This window comes from Orycteropus afer, unplaced genomic scaffold, assembly GCF_000298275.1.
Source record: "Orycteropus afer afer isolate SDZICR_OR568_19922 unplaced genomic scaffold, OryAfe1.0 scaffold00146, whole genome shotgun sequence".
Taxonomy (NCBI): domain Eukaryota; kingdom Metazoa; phylum Chordata; class Mammalia; order Tubulidentata; family Orycteropodidae; genus Orycteropus; species Orycteropus afer.
In genome coordinates this window covers 1,095,498-1,115,270 of record NW_006921733.1, presented here as the reverse complement: position 1 = coordinate 1,115,270, position 19,773 = coordinate 1,095,498, and the positions used below count along the sequence as shown (strand labels likewise).

The 19,773-nt window shown below is 39.7% G+C and overlaps 1 protein-coding gene across 1 annotated transcript in view; it reads right to left on the bottom strand.

Annotated features, from left to right (window-relative positions):
- Positions 1-19,773, bottom strand: part of OCA2 (OCA2 melanosomal transmembrane protein) — a 574,440-nt gene that overhangs the window by 223,605 nt on the left and 331,062 nt on the right. The window contains exons 17-19 of the mRNA XM_007945979.1: positions 13,963-14,090; positions 12,023-12,082; positions 11,058-11,162 (exon numbers count right to left, since the gene is read on the bottom strand). Coding sequence (XP_007944170.1) covers positions 11,058-11,162; positions 12,023-12,082; positions 13,963-14,090 — 293 coding nt within the window. The remainder of the gene's footprint in view (positions 1-11,057; positions 11,163-12,022; positions 12,083-13,962; positions 14,091-19,773) is intronic.

Below are 19,773 nucleotides of genomic sequence, written 5' to 3'. Positions count from 1 at the left end.
AAGAATGGCCAGACTTTGTCTCACCTACTTTGGTCATGTTGTAAGAAGGGACCATTCCCTGGAGAAGGATGTCATGCTTGGTAGGGTGGAGGGTCGACGACAGAGGGGGAGGCCTTCAACGAGATGGATTGACACAGTGGCTGCAATGATGGTCTCAAGTATAGCAGGGATTGTGGGGCTGGCGTGGAATCAGGCAGTGTTTCATTCTGCTGTTCATGGGGTCGCTATGAGTAGGAAACGACTCGACGGCACTTAACAACAACAACAAGCTACTGCTACACCATGCGATCTGCAGCCTATATGACTATGAGACCAGAAGAACTAGATGGTGCCCAGCTACCATTGTCAACCACTCAGAGGGGGATCTATGTAGGAGATCCTGGATAGAGAGGGAGAACAATGTGGAACAAAACTCAGAATCATTTGGAGAAAAAAAGGAGGGGGGACCAGGTTTGCTGGTCTGATAGAGCCTGCTGGACCCACTGAGATTATGGCCCCTAGCTGCCCTTCAGATGTAGAATTGAACCCACACTTGTGGCTTCCAGCCAAATGAAAGACAGGCATAAGAGTTGAACATTTACCAGAGGTAGATCCACTCCTTAGAACAATCATGAGTGAAAGAAGGGCTGTTTATGCATAGGGAGACAGCTCCAGGGCCAGGAGTGCGTGCAGGGATGGACACAGGAAGGAGGTGACTGTTGGGAGGAAGTGGGAGGGGAGCTGTTGCATTGTGGTGAATTGTGGTCAATGTCATGAGACAAAGTGTATGTGAACTCCTGTATGGAAAGTGAATTTGCTCTGTAAATTTTCACCCAAATCACATAATAATAATAATAATAAGCTCCTTTCCAATGGTCTGAAAATAAGAGGGTTCTTACCCTTTACTGCCATACATCTAGCTCTGCTTTAAGGATTAAGGAAGTCTTGGAGGTCCAGACAATCACAAGGACAGTTGGTCAGGGCTGTAGTCATCTCTCACAGGGAGAGGGAAGGAGAAGTTTTGTGACTGAAGCAGGGCACTGGACACAGATGACAATGCCTCCATGGCTCACACATCCAGAGGGGAGATCACCAGGAGGCACAGCACAAGGTCTCTAAGCAGCAGAGGTTCAGGTGAGAAGGTCACTCTGCCCAATGGTCTCAAGATGATGCTCTGGTGCTGCCTATGCCCCTGAGAGGCAGGCCACAGCAGGCAGAACCAGTGAGCCTGCAGTTGGGTGTCCCTGTCTATGTAAACCATGGCTACCAGGGTGGGATATAAAGAAAAGGCTTCTGCCAGTAGAGACCCAGGCTTACGCCTTCATAATATAGTCCCTCAGTGTTAGTTTATACATTGAATTTGTGTCCATATTTTGAAGTTGAGAATTTTCCTACAAAAATATGGTAATCTGGTTCCTTCTGCAAAATCTGAGGAGTTGACACACATGGCCATGCCACCCTTTGCAGCCATCCCAGAGCCACACTAGTCGACACTGAGAGTCAGCATGCACTGAGCCCACTGACACCATTGCTGTGGTCATTCTTACTGTGGATTCCCTGCACGCCCAAGTAAGGCATTAGTGTGTGTGTGTGTGTGTGTAACCCCAGATCTGGTGGCTGGAAGCCCTAAGTGCTCAGGAATGCACTGTCAGTGGGATTCTTCCTTTGCCTGCAGAAATGAATCTCAACAGCCTCTGAGCCCCAGTAAATGCTATCAGAGTTTCTGAAAGCTGGTAGAAAGGGTTTGTAGTAATACCAGAGAGATAAGCCCAGCAGACTGGATCTTGGCCCAACGCTTCCTGAATTCAGGGTGGCCCAAATTCCTTACTCAGTGGGTCTGGGGTACCAGATTCCATATTTCTAAACTGAGCCAGGAGGCTCTGAGGGTGAGGAGCTTCACCTTGTATAAGTAATGTGGTTCCTGTTCTTCTTCCTTGAACTACCATCATTATCGCGGTGGGTCTCCTATGTCTCTAAATCTCTCACCAACCCTTTCATGAATAGATTCTTTGTGATTTGCCTTTGTGCTTTTAATTATTTTTCCAATTGGCTTCAAAACCCTGAGTTTGGCCTAAGCCTGAATCCATTATTTCAATTCATTACTGAGTATTTTACTTTTAAAAAAAATATATGGGTTTAGTTCCAGAAACTACTATCATGGTGGGGGTGAATCTTCTGAGTGTCCTCATGTGTACCATGCTTGTGTCTGTCTGTAGCTATGGGTCACTCATGTCTCTTCCATACACTGTGTTTAGTCTTCTCTTGGCCTATTGGTCTCTAATTGTGCCATTTGTGGAGTGCTATGCAGCCTGGAGTTTGGAAGCTGCTTTTCACGTGGGTGTGGCTCTATATTAAGGCTGGGGCCTGAGGTAAGTGGGTCCAGGGTTGGGAGCTGCTTTTTTCTTGGGGATGGCTCTTCATTAAGGCCAGGGCCTGAGGTAGGTGGGCCCAGGGTTTGGAGGCTGCTTTTTGCTTTAGTGTGGCTCTATATTAAGGACAGAGCCTGAAGTAGACTGGCCAAGGTTTGGAGCCAACTATATTTTAAGGCCAGGACCCATGGTAGGCGGGCCAGGATTTGGGGGTGGCTTTTTGCTTGGGGGTGGCTCTTTATTAAGGCTGGGGCCTGAGGTAGGTGAGCCAGGGTTTGGGGGCTTCTTTTCACTTGGGGGCAGCTGTATTTTAAGGCCAGAGCCTGAGGTAGGCAGGCTGGGGCTTAGGAGCTACTTTTCACTTGGGGGTGGCTCTTTATTAAGGCTGGGGCCTGAGGTAGGTGAGCCAGGGTTTGGGGGCTTCTTTTCACTTGGGGGCAGCTGTATTTTAAGGCCAGAGCCTGAGGTAGGCAGGCTGGGGCTTAGGAGCTACTTTTCACTTGGGGGTGGCTCTTTATTAAGTCTGGGGCCTAAGGTAGCCAGGCCTGGGGCTTGGAGTCAGCTTTTCCCCTGGGAACAACTCTATTTTAAGTTCAGGGCCAGAGATAGGCAGGCCAGGCCTAAGGAGCTGCTTTTTGCTTGTGGAGGACTTTATTTTAAGGCCATTTCCCAAGGTAGGCAGGTGCAGAGGGATTAGGAACAACTAAGAGATATGAATTTGTCTGTCAGTTTATCATCCTGTGGTGGTTTACATGTTGCTGTGAGTCTGGAGACTATACCACTATGTTTCAAAATGCCAGCAGGGTCACCCATGGTGGATAGGTTTCAGTGGAGCTTCCAGGCTTTCTGGTTACCACAATGAGGCTCTGATAAGAATATACCACAAATGGGAAGGCCTTAACAAACAGGAGTTTATTCTCTTATAGCTTGGAGGCTTTAAATCTGTGTTCAAAGTGCCAGGCTCTAAGGATTGGATGAAAGCCCCTCCACCTTGGGCTTCAGCTCTGCCTCCTGCTCCCAGCCCACTGAAGCTAGAGGCTTTTCTTAACTCAGAAAGCTGCTGGCTGCTGAGGCTGACAAGCCCAAGGTTGACAAGTAAAAAGGCACAATCCCGATGTCACCAAACCACACAGCAGGCCACTCATTCAAGTCCATTGAAAGTACCAAGGATGACAGGACATGGCAAGCTGGTGAGCAATGACATGGATACATGCAGGGTTCAAGCATGCCATAAGCTAGAGATCATTCCCAAAGCTGATTCTTATACCAGAAGCAGAGCACATCCCTAAAGCAGCTATTCAGCTGCTCCAATACATTTCACCATGGAGTTAATTACTAATCTTACAATGGGGAATAGCTACATCCAGCTGCCCAGCCACTCAACCAAGCCTAGCAAAGTTGACACACAAACTTAACTACCACACAAGCTAAGACAGACTCAGAAGAAGGAAGAGGCCATCCACATCTCAAAGAATTGGCCAGTGAAAACCTTATGAATAACAGTGAAACACTGTCTGATATAATACTGGAAAACTTTACAAATAGCTCTGAAACATGGTCCAATATAGTGCCAGAGGATGACCCCATCAAGTTGGAGGGCAATCAAAATTTGACTGGGGAAGAGATGACTCAGAATAGGGACGACTTTGTGATGTGGATACAGTAAAGCTTTAGGGGCCTCCATTAGTTACTGTGTGTGGTAGTTATGTTTGTGTGTCAACTTGACTGTGCCTGGTTAAGTGGCTGGGAAGCTGGTGGTAGTTATTCCCCTTGATGAGACTGGCAATCAGCTCCATGGTGGGATATACCACAAGCAGCTGAGTAGCTACCCTTGGGATGTGGTCTGCTTCCTGTATTTAAGGAGACACCTTGGGAATGGTCTCTAGTCTTTGGCATGCTTGGACCCTGCATGTAGCCATGTCATTGCTCAGCAGCCTGCTATGCTCTGCCGACCTTGGGACTTACAGTGGACTTAAGTTAATGGCTTGCCATGTGGATTGGTAACGTCGGGACTGTGCCTTTTTACTTGTCGACCTTGGGGCTTCCAGCCTCAGCAGCCAACAGCTGTTTGAGTGAAGAAATGCCTCTAGTTCCAGTGGGCTGGGAGCAGGAGGCAGAGCTGAACCCAGCCCCTAGAGCCTGGCACTTTGAATTTGGATTTAAAGCCTCCAAATTGTAAGAATAAACTCCTGTTTTTTAAGGCCTTCCCATTTGTGGTATTTTCTTGTCAGAGCAGCTCTAGGTAACCAGAACACTGTGGCATGACTCAAAACATCCATTAATAATTGGAACATTGAATGTACCAAGTATGAATCTAGGAAAATTGGAAGTTGTCAAAAATGAAATGGACCACATAAAGATTGATATCCTAGGCATTAGTGAGCTGAAATGGACTGGTTTGGGCCATTTTAAATCAGACAACCAAATGATCTACTATGCTGGGAATGAGAAATTGAAGAGGAATGGTGTGACATTCATCATCGCAAAGAGTGTTTCAAGATCTGTCCTGAAGTACAACTCTGCCAGTGATAGGATAGTATCCATACACCTACAAGGAAGACCAGTTAATATTATTATTATTAAATTTATACACCAACCACCAAAGCCTAAGATGAAGAAATTGAAGATTTCTACCAACTTCTGCAGTCTGAATTTGACCAAACATGCAATTGAGATATGTTGATTATCACTGGTGATTGGAATGTAAAAATTGCAAACAAAGAAGAGTTACCAATAGTTGGAAAATATGGCTTCAGTGATAGAAATAATGTTGGAGATTGCATGATAGAATTTTGCAAGACCAATAACTTATTTATTGCAAATATATTTTTTCAACAACATAAGCGATGACTATAAACATGGCCTTCACAGATGGAATACACAGGAATCAGATTGACTATATCTGTGGCAAGAGGCAATGGATAAGTTCAATATCTTTGGCAAAAACAAGGTCAGGAGCTGATTGTGGAACAGATCATCAACTGCTCATATGCACATTCAAGTTGAAGACAATTCAAACAAGTCCACAAGAGCCAAAATATTACCTTAATAATATAACTCCTGAATTTAAAGACCATGGAAAGAATAGATTTGATGCATTGAACACCAATGACCAAAAACCAGAGGAATTGTGGGATGACATCAAGAACATCATTCATGAAGAAAGCAAGAGGTCATTAAAAAGACAAGAAAGGAAAAAAAAGACCAAAATGGATGTCAGAAGAGACTCTGAAACTTGCCCTTGAGTAGGGAGTAGCTAAAGCAAATGGAAGAAAGGAAAAGACAAAAGAGATGAAGAGAAGATTTCAAAGAGCAGCTTGAGCAGATAAAGCTAATTACTATAATGAAATGTGAAAAGACCTGGAGTTAGAAAACCAAAAGGGAAAAACATGCTCGGCATTTCTCAAGCTGAAAGAACTGAGGAAAAAATTTAAGTCTCAAGTTGCAATATTGAAAGATTCTATGGGCAAAATATTGAATGATGCAGGAAGCTTCAAAAGAAGATGGAAGGAATACACAGAGTCAGTGTCCCAAAAAGAAGTAACTGGTCGATCTTCATCCATTTCAGGAGATGGCGTATGATCAAGAACCAATGGTACTGAATGAAGAAGTTGAGGCTTCACTGAAGGAATTGGCAAAGAGAAAGGCTCCAGAAATTGACAGAATACCCATTGAGATGTTTCAACACACCGTTGCCCCACTGGAGGCATTCACTCAGTAAAGCCAAGAAATTTGGAAGACAGCTACCTGGCCAACTGACTGGAAAAGATCCATATTTGTACCCAGTCCAAAGAAAGGTGATCCCACAGAATGTGGAAATTATCGAACAATTTCATCAGTATCACATGCAAGTAAAATCTTACTGAAGATAATTCAAAAATGGTTGCAGCACTATATTGACAGAAAGCTTTCATAAATACAAGCTGGATTCAGAAGAGGACGTGGAATGAGGTATATCATTTCTGATGTCAGATGGTTCTTAGCTGAAAGTAAAGAATGCCAGAAAGATGTTTGCTTATGTTTTATTGACTATGCAAAAGCATTCAATTGTTTGGATCATAACAAATTATGGATAACATTGAGAAAAATGGAAATCCTTGAACAGTTGATTGTACTCATGAGGAATCTGTACATAGATCAGGAGGCTGTTGTTTCAACAGAAAAGGGGATACTACAGGTTCAAAATCAAGAAAGGAGTGGGTCAAGGTTGTATCCTTTCACCATACTTATTCAACTGGTATGCTGAGCAAAATCAGAGAAAATGGGATATATGAAGAAGAACATGGCCTCAGGATTGGAAAAGATTCATTAACAACCAGCAATATGCAGATGACACTACTTTGCTGGCTGAAAGTGAGGATGAGTCGAAGCACCTACTGATGAAGTTTAAAGACTACAGTCAGCAATATGGATTACACCTCAATATAAAGAAAACAAAAGTCCTCACAACTGGTCCACTAAACAGCTTCACAGTAGACGGAGAAAGATTGAAGTTGTCAAGGATTTCATATTACTTGATTCTACAATCAACACCAATGGAAGCAGAAGTCAAGACATCAGATGACATATTACATGGGGCAAATCTTCTGCAAATGACCTCTTTTAACTGATGAGGAGCAAAGATGTCTCCTTGAAGACTAAGGTACACCTAACCCAAGATATGGGTTTTCAATAACCTCTTATGCATGTGAGAGCTGGACAATGAATAGGGAAGACTAAGGAAGAGTTGATGCTTTTAAGTTGTGGTGTTGGAGAAGAATGCTAAGAGTATCATGGTCTGCTAAAAGGACTAACAAATCTGTCCTGGAAGAAGTGCAGCCAGAATGTGCCTTTGAAACAAGAATGGCCTGAATTTGTTTCATCTACTTTGGTCATGTTGTCAGAAGGAACCATTTCCTGGAGAAGGATATCATGCTTGGTAAAGTGGAGCATTAATGAAGTAGAAAGCCCTCAGCAAGATAGATAGACACAGTGGCTGCAACAATGGGCTCAGGTATAGTAAGTATCGTGAGACTGGCAGAGGACCAGGCAGTATTTTGTTCTGCTGTGCATAGGGTTGCTATGAGTCAGGAATGACTCATTGGCACCTAACAACAACAACAACAATATGCAGATCTGGCTGTGTAGTGTCTGGTTTGCATGCCATGGGAGGTAACAAGATCTCATCCACCTTTGAGTGCAACAAGACCCCACTGGGGCACTCTTTCACACAGTCTCTGCCCAGTTAACAGGTGAAACTGGTTATCTCTGAGCTGGTGTCACTTCTATTTCTCTAACTCTGGCAAGTCCTTGGCTTGCACACTATGTACCTGGAATTCATCCTAGATCCAATCCTCCAAAGCATGAGATATTAATTACCACAAATTCTGTGTTATTAAGCTGTGGTAGTTAAGGTTGTATATCACCTTGGCTGGGCTTGGTTTTGAGTGGCTGGACAGCTGAATATAGTTATTCCCAGTGATGAGACTGGTAATCAACCCCATGGTGGAATCTACTGTAAGTACCTGAGTAATTGCATTAGGGATGTGCTCTAATCCTATTTAAGAAGATGCTTTGAGAAAGGCCTTGAGCTTTTGGCTCATCTGGATCCCACATTTGGCTGAGTCTTCATCTCAATGGCCTGCTATGTTGTCTGACAATCTTGAGACTGTTAATGGATTTAAATTAGTGTCCTACTGTGTGGTTTGATGATTTTGGGACTGCCATTTTACTTGTTGACTTTGGATTTGTCACTCTCAGCAGCCAGCAGTTGTCTGAGATAAAAGAAACCTCCAGCTTCAGTGGGCCAGAAGCAAGAGGCAGAGCTAAAGACCATGGTTGAGGGGTTTTCACCCAGCTCCTAGAGCTGTCACTTTGATCTAGGATTTCCATATTCCTAAACTATAAGAGAATAAATCCCTGTTCATTGAAGCCACCCATTGGCGGTATTTTCTACTAGAGAACCAAAACATAAACCTAAATCCAACTCCACTGATTGTGATCTGCTGGTCTTGGTCCTACCTTCTACATGATTTTTTTCCTCAACCTTTTAGGAAAGATGAGTTAGACAAGGATTGGTTAAAATGAAAAGGAGAAACATAAAAAGGAAGTGTAAAATGTTTCTGACTTTTCACATCTGAGAAAGTGTTTTCCCTTACCATGTATTACCTTCTGCCCTGGTACCTCCTGCAGAGCATGGGGTCGAGTAGAGGGACCTGGATGGAAGAAACTGCACAGGAACAAGCCAGCCCTGAAAGTATGCCTCCACACAGAGGCTGAATGACAACACAGATAATGGTGAATATCCAAGAAGTTGGTTAAGGAAAACCCACAAATTTTGTGTATAAATTACCATTCTTTGAATTCTACATCTAAGACACAGATAATAGCATTTTACATTGAAAATTGTCTGAGAATTCTTCCTGTTCAAGCCAGTGAAATTGAAAAGATAAGGTTTAAATTGAGAAAGACTAAGGGAATTCTCAGCCATTAGCAAAGCATTCCAGGATTTGGTGTAGTTTCTAGAGACGTGTGTTAGGAGGCCTAAGAGACCTTCTGTAGGAAGCAGGTTGAGCTCCCACAATTTCACCATCTACTGCCCCTGCAGGCAGGAGAAGAGGAAGGGAGAGGTGGAGATGATGAAATGGGGTATTTGTTAACTCTCCAATCAGACTCACCTGCTGGAGGAGCTGGTTTGGAGAAGGGGTGTGAAAAGCAACACTCAGGGAAGGGTGGCCAAGCTCCCAAATTCAGTGGGGGAATGAGCCGGGGCACTTACACAAGCAACAGATGCTGGGAGCTTCATGAGGCAACCTCCCAGTATAGCCTTGCATTCCTGGTTACTCCTCAGAAATTTGCAATGAATTGAAATGAACACTATCTTGAGATAAAGTCCTTGTCTTCTTAAACTAGATGTGTTGATTGCAACTATTTCTGTTGATTGCAACCACTGATTGAAATGCTGATACAACTCTGTGCATTTATGCATTACAAATGAAAACATACCCACAAAAAGATTAGAAGTAAAATAAATATTTTCCAAACTAGCTGGAGATTGGGCTGGTGGAATTTATCAATCCAAGAGAAGTCAGGAAATGATGGGGGAAGAGGGAGTAAAAAAAAAAAAGAAAATCATTAATGGAAAATGAAAATAAAATGGTAGAAATAATATAAATGTTATCAGTCATCACAACAAATTTAAACATATTAAACTATTCTCTTAAAACAGAGATTATCTGCTTGGAACTTAAAAAAATCCATTTGCAGGCTGCTTGAAAGAAATAAATAGGTAAATTAATGTAAAAAATAACAATAAAAAAGGCTGAAAATAAAGAATTGGAGAAAGATAAACCAGGCAAAGACTCAAAGTAGAGATGGAGAAAGACCCTACACAATGATAAAAGGAACTACTATCTGCTCAGAATAGACATCAATAATAAACATATTTGCTGTACTTGAGCCCATCATTGAAACCATTGTGTCAATCCACCTCATCGAGTATCTTCTCCTTTGTTGCTTATCTTTTACTTTACCAAGCTGCTGTGAACAGCTAAGTAGTTGAAGGGGAGTTACCTTCAGGATGTGCCCTGCTTCCATTATATATGGAGAAGCTTTGAGGAAGATCTCTAGCTTTTTGGCACATTTTGGATCCTGCATTTGGCTGTCTTCATCTCCAGTTCCTGGATTTAACTAGTGGCCTGCTGTATTGCCTGACAATCTTGGGATTGTGCCATTGAGACTGTCAGTCTCAAGTTTGCCAGCCTTATCAGCCAGCAGCTGTGTGAGTTAATAGAAGCCTTCAGTTCCAGTGGGCCAGGAATAAGAGGCAGAGCTGAATGCCAAGGTTGAGGGGTCTTCACCTAGCCCCTAGATCCAGCATTCTGAACTTGGACTTCTAACTTCCTAAATTATAAGAGAATAAATTCCTGTTTATTAAAGCCATACACTTGTATTTCTATTGCAGAAACACTAGAGAACTAAGGCATCAAGCATGATATCCTTCTCCAGGGAAAGGTCCCTTCTGACAACATGACCAACTGCTAACCACAAGTTTAAACCCATCAACCACTCTGCAGGAGAAAAGTGAAGCAGACTACTTTTGGAAAATTTTCAACCTTGGAAATCCTACGGGACAGTTCTATACTGTCCTATAGTGTTGCAATGAGTTAGAATCTAGTTGATGGCATTTGATTTGATTTCAGCATATTTAGAGAGAATCTGGACCCTGAAACCCAGATGCATCCCCAAATGGTGGAGTTTTCCAGCTATGAATGCACAGGGCACAGATGATGGTTCCTTTGTAATATTCCCTATATTGTGGTCCACACAACATGGCATTGGAGTGTTCCAATTCACTGTCTTCCATAGGCTCCATGTCATCTGAGAAAAGGACCAAGACACTGTAGGCCACATTGTCTGGAAGTAAAAGTCAGAGAAAATGCAGTGTCACACCCAGTGACCTGCTCCCAGCAGAAGGAAGGAAAGAAAGGAAGAAGGAGCAACAAAGTACAATTTTTCCAGGGAGGGTAGCAGCTCTCCATCAGCTGATCCCAAACAACAAATCACCCTGGACCAATCCATCCAGTGTCAGTTTGGGCTCTTATTACTTTCTGTCCTGGACTTTGCCTCATCTGTACTCTCAGTCTGTGACTACAGCAAAGGGAGAAAAGAAGCTCCAAATTGTATGCTGGCTGGCAGTGGAAACTTCTACATCAGAAGTATGCAACTCACCATGGTGGCAGTGAATGGAATGTTGTCAATCAAGGATGAGGCTGTGGCTGAAACCCAGACCACCAGGACAATAGCCACTGCAAGGCGCTGCTCCTCAGGGACCATCTAAAAGGGACAAATAACAGCAATGTTCAGACATAAATGTTAACTGCAAAAACAGTTGAAGTGTGAAATTACAGATCCTAAATATGATTTGATTCTATATATCTGTGAGATTTAAAAAGAATATTCTTCTTACACACAAGAGATGAAGGCAGATGCATATTTACTGGTCAGCAGGTATTCAAACAGGGACCACATCCAGGCTTTCCTGACTCTTTACAGGATCTTCTGGGTTTCTATGAGTAAATTGAGGAAGGGCAACTCCATGACCACTCTCCAGCCTCCTAGTTCAGTCAGGAGAAAAGCAGAGCTGTCTCTTCCTTTGCTAGCACCTTGTGGTGACATGACTGTCACCCTGCCCTGAACTCCACCACACCCTAGGATAAAGGTTCTGGAGCACTCATTTGCCCAAATCATGGACCAACTTGCTCTCCTTATAAGATATTTTTCACTGAAGGCTAATAGCAAAATAGCTGGAAACTGTAATTATATATTATTTGGGAAATGTCTCCCTTTAACTCTAGACTACATAGCATAAAGAAGCTCTGGTAGCATAGTGGATAAAAGCACTTGACTGCTAACCAGAAGGCTGGCGGTTCAAACCCACCAGCCACTCCTCGGAAGGAAGGTTGGGCAATCCTACTTCCATAGTGATACTGTCTCGGAAACCCAAGGAGAGGTCGCTATGAGTCAGGGCTGACTCGACGGCACATAACAACAACAACAACATAGCATAAAATAAGTTTCCTGCAGTAATTTTTTACATAATTAATAGGGCCTGTTCATGGCAGACTTTTTTATTTTATTTTACAAAATCAGAGGGACATTGTCTAAAGCACATTCTATTACTGTATTTAATGTACCTTTATTAGCAAAGCAGTCTGTTCTCCAACATATTCTATTAAGTGGAGATGTGCCAAGGCCTAGAGGAAATGGACATGTGGTAAGAATTAATTTAAAGCTGAGAATAGATGCAAATTGTAAAGCCATATCTTTAAAATAAAAATAATTAGATTTATTTTTTAATAAATCTGATTCTTACTTCTTATAAAATATCAACTCAAATATACAGTCGATAAATAATTATTTACTACTATATGTACACATAGAAGATTCATCAAGAAAAAACAATGATAGCAGAGGCAGGGGATTCCTCATTTATTTGGATTAATATCTGCATTAAATTTCATTTCAAATGGACAGCAATCTCTCTTTTTTTAAAGGCCTGTGTATAAGAGTACTGTTCAACTAACTGTACGTAATGAAATGCCACTCCATATAAAGAATCTTTCAAGTAAATTGCATTTTCAATTTTTTAAAGTTAAACATCACAGTTAGTAAGTACTAAAAATAAAATGCTGATTTTTATAATCTTCAAAGAAAGAAAAGAAAATTCTATTTAACTGAAGTGTGTAACTAATTTCACAATACTGAACAGATTCAGGTCATTATATTGCAGGAAAGAGAGAGAACAAAAGAAAGAAAATGAGAGCACAGGAACCATCTGCTAACTCTGCCACTTTCAACAGCACCAATGGGGATTCTCAGGATCCAGGAGAGTCTGGAACAGGAAAGCACTGAAGAGCGATCTTGTAAGAGTGACACAAGGATGATCCAGCTGTCCAGCACCTGTCAAAGTTTACCTTTCCACTATGATTTGATTATGCTGAATGACCCTCAGTATTGAAAACATCAGCTTAAATAAGTCCAAATACAAGTTAAAAAACTCCAAAATTTATATATGGTTGTTAGTTTGCCTTCATTGAAGAATTATAAAGTGCAAATGCTGAGTCTTGCATAAAAATTCTCAATTCACAATAACCAATTTATTATACCAACTAAACCACAATTTATTATACCATTCTATTTACAGTAGAGTTTGGCAGGATAATTCATTGTTATGGGGGGCTGGCCTGTGCATTATAAGATGTTTAGCAGCATCCTTAGCCTCTACCCACTAGATGTCAGTAATACCTCCTCTACATCAATGTGACAATCAAAAAAATCTCCAGACATTGCCAATGTCCCCTGGGGGCAAAAATCATCTCTTGAGAACCACTGATTTAGAATATAATTGGTTCTGTAAAATCTAAAGATTCAAAAGCATTGTGAATGATTTTGTGACAATCACTACATAAATATTGTCCACTCATTTCTATGATAGTCTTTTCCATGATAACAGAAATGTTTACTCAAATATTACACAAAATTAAATAAATCCTGAAGGTATTATTACTTTGTAAACTTACTACAAGTCATGTTGCTCCAAACCCAACTTAGAGCAAATTCTACCTTATAGCAGTATATATATATATATATATATATATATATACACACATATGGGAGCTCTGGTAGCATAGTGCCTAAAGCACTTGACTGCTGACCAGAAGGCTGGTGGTTCAAACCCACCAGCCACTCGGAAGGAAGATGGGGCAATCTACTTCTGTAGTAATACTGCCTCAGAAACCCAAGGAGGGGTCGCTATGAGTTGGATCCGACTTGACGGCACATAACAACAACCAACAACAACAATATATATGTGTTTTATATATATATACGTAACAAGTGTACAAGCCAAAAAGAGAATTCTAGGAAAAAAAGGAAAGAAAAAAAAAGAATAATAATTTTATCGTAACTATTTAGGTAAATGAATTTTAACTTTAAATAATCTAATACAGCTTCCATCATTTTCTACTTAGTGAGTATGTGGAAAAACAGATGTAGGCTTTCTTCATCCACTAAATATAATATGAAATGTCAAAACCAAGTGAAATATCATGTTGCAAAAACTCTAATGACTTACCTCCATCAGTACAAAGAGTGCTGCAAAGAACAGAAGTGTTGCCCATTCCACTCTATGTAGAATTATTTCAAAATCATGGATATCTGCTAAAATTAGCAACCAGAGAGCACCCATAATAGCAATCCAGCCTGGAAAATAAGTAAAATGATATATACATATAGTTTAATTCTTAATAGTCCAAATGACTAAATTTTTATCTTCTGATTTTTTTCTTTATTGAGTATAACAATATACAGTAAACCAGACATAATTGAAAATGCACAATTTAATTTTTGACTATGTTATCACTCACAAAACCATCACTGCAATCAAAATAATGAACTTATCCATCACCCCTAGAACTTTACTCATGCTCATGTTATTGTACACCTCACTCCCTTCTTGTCACCACTTGTAGTAGCATTTCAATGTGGTTTCAAATTTAATTTCCCTAATGACTAATGGGCAGTCTAGAAAGTGGTGGGAGCCAGCTTTTGGAGGGCCAGAACAGGTACTGAAGGCAAGGAAATGGGAGTGGAGCAGTTTGGAACAGCTAAGGGAGATGAACTTGTCTGTCAGTTCGATGTCCTATGGTAGCTTTTGTGTTGCTGTGAGGCTGAAGGCTATGCCACTGGTGTTTCAAATGTGAACAGAGTTACTAATGGTGGACAGATTTCAGCTGAGCTTTGAAACTAAGAGAGACTCAGAAGAAGGAAGAGACTATCCACCTCTCAAAGAATTGGATAGTGGAAATCTTATGAACAGCAGTGAGACACTGTCTGATATATTACTGATAAACAATATCTTCAGTCAAAAAAAGGCCAGGAGCTGATTGTGGAACATACCATCAGCTGCTCATATGTAAGTTCAAGTTGAAGTTGAAGACAATTAAGACAAGTCCACAAGAGCCAAAATATGACCTTGATTAAATCCTTCCTGAATTTAGACACCATCTAAAGAAGAGATTTGATGTACTGAACACCAATGACTGAAAACCAGAAGAATTGTGGGATGGCATCAAGAACATCATCCATGAAGAAAGGAAAAAGTTATTAAAGACAGGAAAGGGGGAGTTCCAGTAAGATGGCAGAGTAGGCAGACAAACTGCACAGACCCTTTTCAACAAAGAAAAGGGGAATCGGTCAACACAGATTCAGAAGATAACCTGGAGCCCTGAGCTTTGAAGGGATGGATATAGAAGTGAAGTAAACTCCAAGTAGTAGAATAACTTGCATGGAAACACCAAAAACAGAGACATATGGAGTGTCTCTGGTGTGTCAGCAATCCTGATGGCACACACAGCTTGGATATTTCTGAGTGGTGTTAGGACCTAAGAACTAACATAAAAATCAGCCCTGCTAGCCAGACATGCACAGAGTACTGCACTGGTTGCTGGTGAATAAAAGAAAAAGCAGCAAAGAGGAAGGCAGGCTGAGCTGTAGAATTTTGCCTGTCCAGGGGATACAGCCATTTTGAAGGCTTACAAGTGGGTTGACCATTTTGGATACTTAAAGTGACAGTGTTCTCCTGGATACTAGGGACTTAAGAATAAGCTCAACTTGCTGGGAACCACAAGGGCATTCTGGATGCCAATGACTGGAAAGCTTCACTTACTGAGTAAGAGCCACCACTTCCTTCTCCATAAGTGGCCAAGGATAAACAACCACCAAGAAAAGCCTAACTTACCCTTAACTGCTCTTAACAAACAGTTAACAGAGATCTAAATACAACAATGTCACATGTCCTGGAGACAACAGACCATGACAGTCCACACAAAGAAGCAAGATAAAGTGGTAGATAAAGTGGGACCAGGATACAGACCCAAAACACATACCCAAGGAAGAAGCAGAATTGGAACTCCCTGATAAGGAATTTTAAAAAATTATATTTAGGTATCTTCAAAGGATTGAGAGACAGATCAAGGAAAAGACTGACAAAATTAAGGAAAACAGAGACAAAACCTTGAACAATTTTGGAAGAAAATAAAAGCACAAAATTACAAAATAAATGAAAAAATAGAAATGATACAAAATCTGCAGATAGAAATCCAGAACATTAATATGAAAGTTTCAGAAATAGATAGCACATTGAAAAGGCAAAGGAGTAGAATTGAATAAATGGATGACAGAATTAATGAGACTGAAGATAAATACCTGAATACTTCTTTGGAAAGGGATCAATCAGAAAAAAAGATCAAAACAAAATGAAGAAAGCCTAAGGTTCATGTGGGATACCAACAAAAGGCATAACATCCATGTAATCAGAATTCCAGAACAGGAAGAGAAAAAGAAAACTACTGAGAAAATTATGCAAGATTTGTTGGAAGAGAACTTCACTGATATGATGAAAGATGATAAATATACCCATTCAGTAAGTCCAACGAACCCTAAACAAGGTATACCACAAAAGAAAATCACCAAGACATATCATCATCAAACTCATCAAAACCAAAGACAAAGAAAGAATCCTGAAAACAGCATGGGAAAAACAAAAAGTTACTTACAAAGGGTAATTAATAAGACTAAACTAAGATTTCTCATCAGAAATCATGCAAGAGAGAAGACAATGGGATGGTCTATATACATGTGTGTGTGTGTGTGTGTGTGTGTACATATAGATATAGATATAAAACTCTGAAAGAGAAAAATTTCCAACCAAGAATTATATACTCAGCAAAATTGTCCCTTAAGTATGATGGTGAAATTTGGAGACTTCCAGAAAAGAAGAAATTAAGGGAATTTGTTAAAACCAGACCAACCAATTGATTTCTAATTTTGTAACATTGTGATCTGAGAAGATGCTTTGCAGTATTTGAGACCTTTGAACAGAGAGCCAAAAATAGCAAATAACAATCAAACATTAATACACAAGGTGACATAACCCAGAAAACAACACAGCTATGGGGCTATCCAAAGTAAAATAAGCTTAAAAGATTGTAAACAAGGAACCAGAGACATCAATTGGCAAATGAAGACAATTACAAGCCAAAAGGGGAGGGGGGAATAGTGTAGTTACACAACTTCTAAATAGTGAGGAAGTCAAGAGAGTTGCAAGATAGAGTGGATTGTTCTAAACTCAGGGAGAAAATTATATCAGAGGATAACCTCAAAGAAAAATGATAAACCTTCCCATCACAATAAAAAAGAAGACAAGCACAAATATTTAGCAAATACTAAAACAATAGCAACATAGGAAATGATAACACAATTCGTAAACATAATGAGCTCAGCACAGAAAATTATATGGGATGAAGAAACCAGGAAAACCATGAAAAACAATACTTAACAAAATGACAGCAACCAATTCATACTTGTCAAAAATTACACTGAATGTCAATGGATTAAATGCACCACTAAAGTGATGGAGAGTTGCAGACTGGATAAGAAAACAAAACCCACCAATATGCTATCTCCAAGACACACATCTTAGAGACAAAGACAAAAATAGACTAAAAATCAAAGGTTGGAAAAAGATATATCAAGCAAATGGCAATCAAAAAAGAGCAGAAGTGGCAATATTAATTTCTGATAAAATAAGTTTCTAATCAAATTGACTTTAAGACAAAAACCACCATATGAGACAAGGAAGGACATTATATAATGATTAAAGGATCAATTGAACAAGAAGATATAACTATAATATATATCTAGGGACCCAATGAAACATCCCCAAAATACATAAATCAGACTTTAAAAGAGTTGAAAAGGCAAATAGATGACTTTACAGTCATAGTGGGAGACTTTAATACACCACTTTCAATCAAAGATAGAACAGCTGGAAAGAAACTCAACAAAGACACAGAAGAGCTAAATAATACAATCCACCAACTTGACCTTATAGACATCTGCAGAGCACTTCACCCAACAACAGCACAATATGCATTATTTTCCAGTGCACATGGAACACTTTCCAGGACAGACCATATATTAGGCCATAAAGAAAGCCTTAATAAATTTAAAAGCATTGAAATACTGCAAAGCATCTTCTTGGATCACAATGTTATAAAATTAGAAATCAAGAATAAGAAGATCAATGGTAAAAGAGCAAAAACATGGAAACTGAACAATTCTCTTCTTAAGAAAGACTGGGTAAGAGAAAAAATGGAATTCAAAAATTATTGATTCAAATGAGAATGAAGACACAACATACCAAAACCTTTGGGACACAACAAAAGCAGTGATCAGAGACCAACAGAAATAGATAATAGAAAAAATCAACAAATTTAGAAGTTGGTTTTTTGAAAAGATTACTAAAATTGACAAACCACTGGAAAATTTAACAAAGGAAAAGAGGGAGATAATACAAATAACATGAACAAGAAAAAAAAAATGGGCAAGAGAAACAACTGAAATAAAGAGGATAATGTCAACATACTATGAAGAACTGTTGATTGCTAACCAGAAGTCTGGCAGTTCAAATCCATCAGCCACTCCTTGGAAGGAAGGTTGGGCAATTACTTCCATAGTGATATTGCCTCAGAAACCCAAGTAGGGATCTCTATGAGTCAGGTCTGACTTGACGGGACATGACAACAACAACAATGAAGAACTGTATGGCAACTAATTTGGAAATCTGGAAGAAATGGACAGATTTCTAGAAACACACCACTTAACAAAACTAACACAGACTGATGTGGAAAAGTTAAACAGATCCATAACAAAAGAAAAAAATAAAGAGGTCATAAAAAAAATTACCAACAACAACAAAAAAGTCCTGGCCCAGACAGTTTCACTGAAGAATTCTACCAAACATTCAAAGAACTTTTACCAATGTCAATCAAACTATTCTAAAACATAGAAAAGGATGGAATCCTCCCTAATTCATTTTAAGAAGCAAGCGTAACCTTGATACCAAAACCAGGGAAAGACATCACTCAAAAGGAAAACTACACACCACTATTCCTCATGAATATAGATGCAAAAATCTTCAACAAAATGCTAGCCAATAGACTCCAACAACATATCCAAAAAATAATTCATTATGAACAAGCAGAGTTCATATCAGGTATTTAAGGATAGTTCAACATTAGAAAAATGATCAACATCATCCATCACATAAATAAAGCAAAGGAAAAGAACCATATGATCATATCAATCAATGCAGAAAAGGTATTTGCTAAAATCTAACACCCATTCCTGATCAAAACTCTCAGCAAAATAGGAATAGAAGGGACATTCCTCAATATAATAAAGGGCATATATGCAAACCAATAGCCAACATTATTCTCAATAGAGAGACACTGAAACCATTCCCCTTGCAAACAGGAATCACACAAGGATGCCATTTATCACCACTTCTATTAAACATTATATTGGAAGTCCTAGCCAGGGCAATAAGACAAGAAAGGGAAATCAAAGTTATCAAATTGGTAAGGAAGAAGTCAAAATATCCCAGTATGCTGCTGATTGATCCTATACATAGAAAACCCAAGAGACTCAGTCAAAAAATCTACTGAAACTAATTGAGAGATTTAGCATCATGGCAGAATACAAGATCGACATCCAAAAATCAGTTGGATTCTTCTATACCAGCAAAGAGATTGCTGAGAAAGAAATGAAGAAATCAATACTATTTACAATAGCTATAAAAAATAATAATAATAATAAATAAATAAATAAAATACTTGGGAATAAATCTTACCAGGGACACAGAAGATCTGTACAAAGAAAACTATAAAAGACTACTTCAAGAAACCATAAGAGAGCTACATAAATGGAAGAACATCCCATGCTCATGGATAGGAAGGTTAAACGTTGTGAAAATGTCAATTCTACCCAAAGCAATCTATACATTCAATGCAATCCCAATCCAGATCCCATCAACATTCTTTAA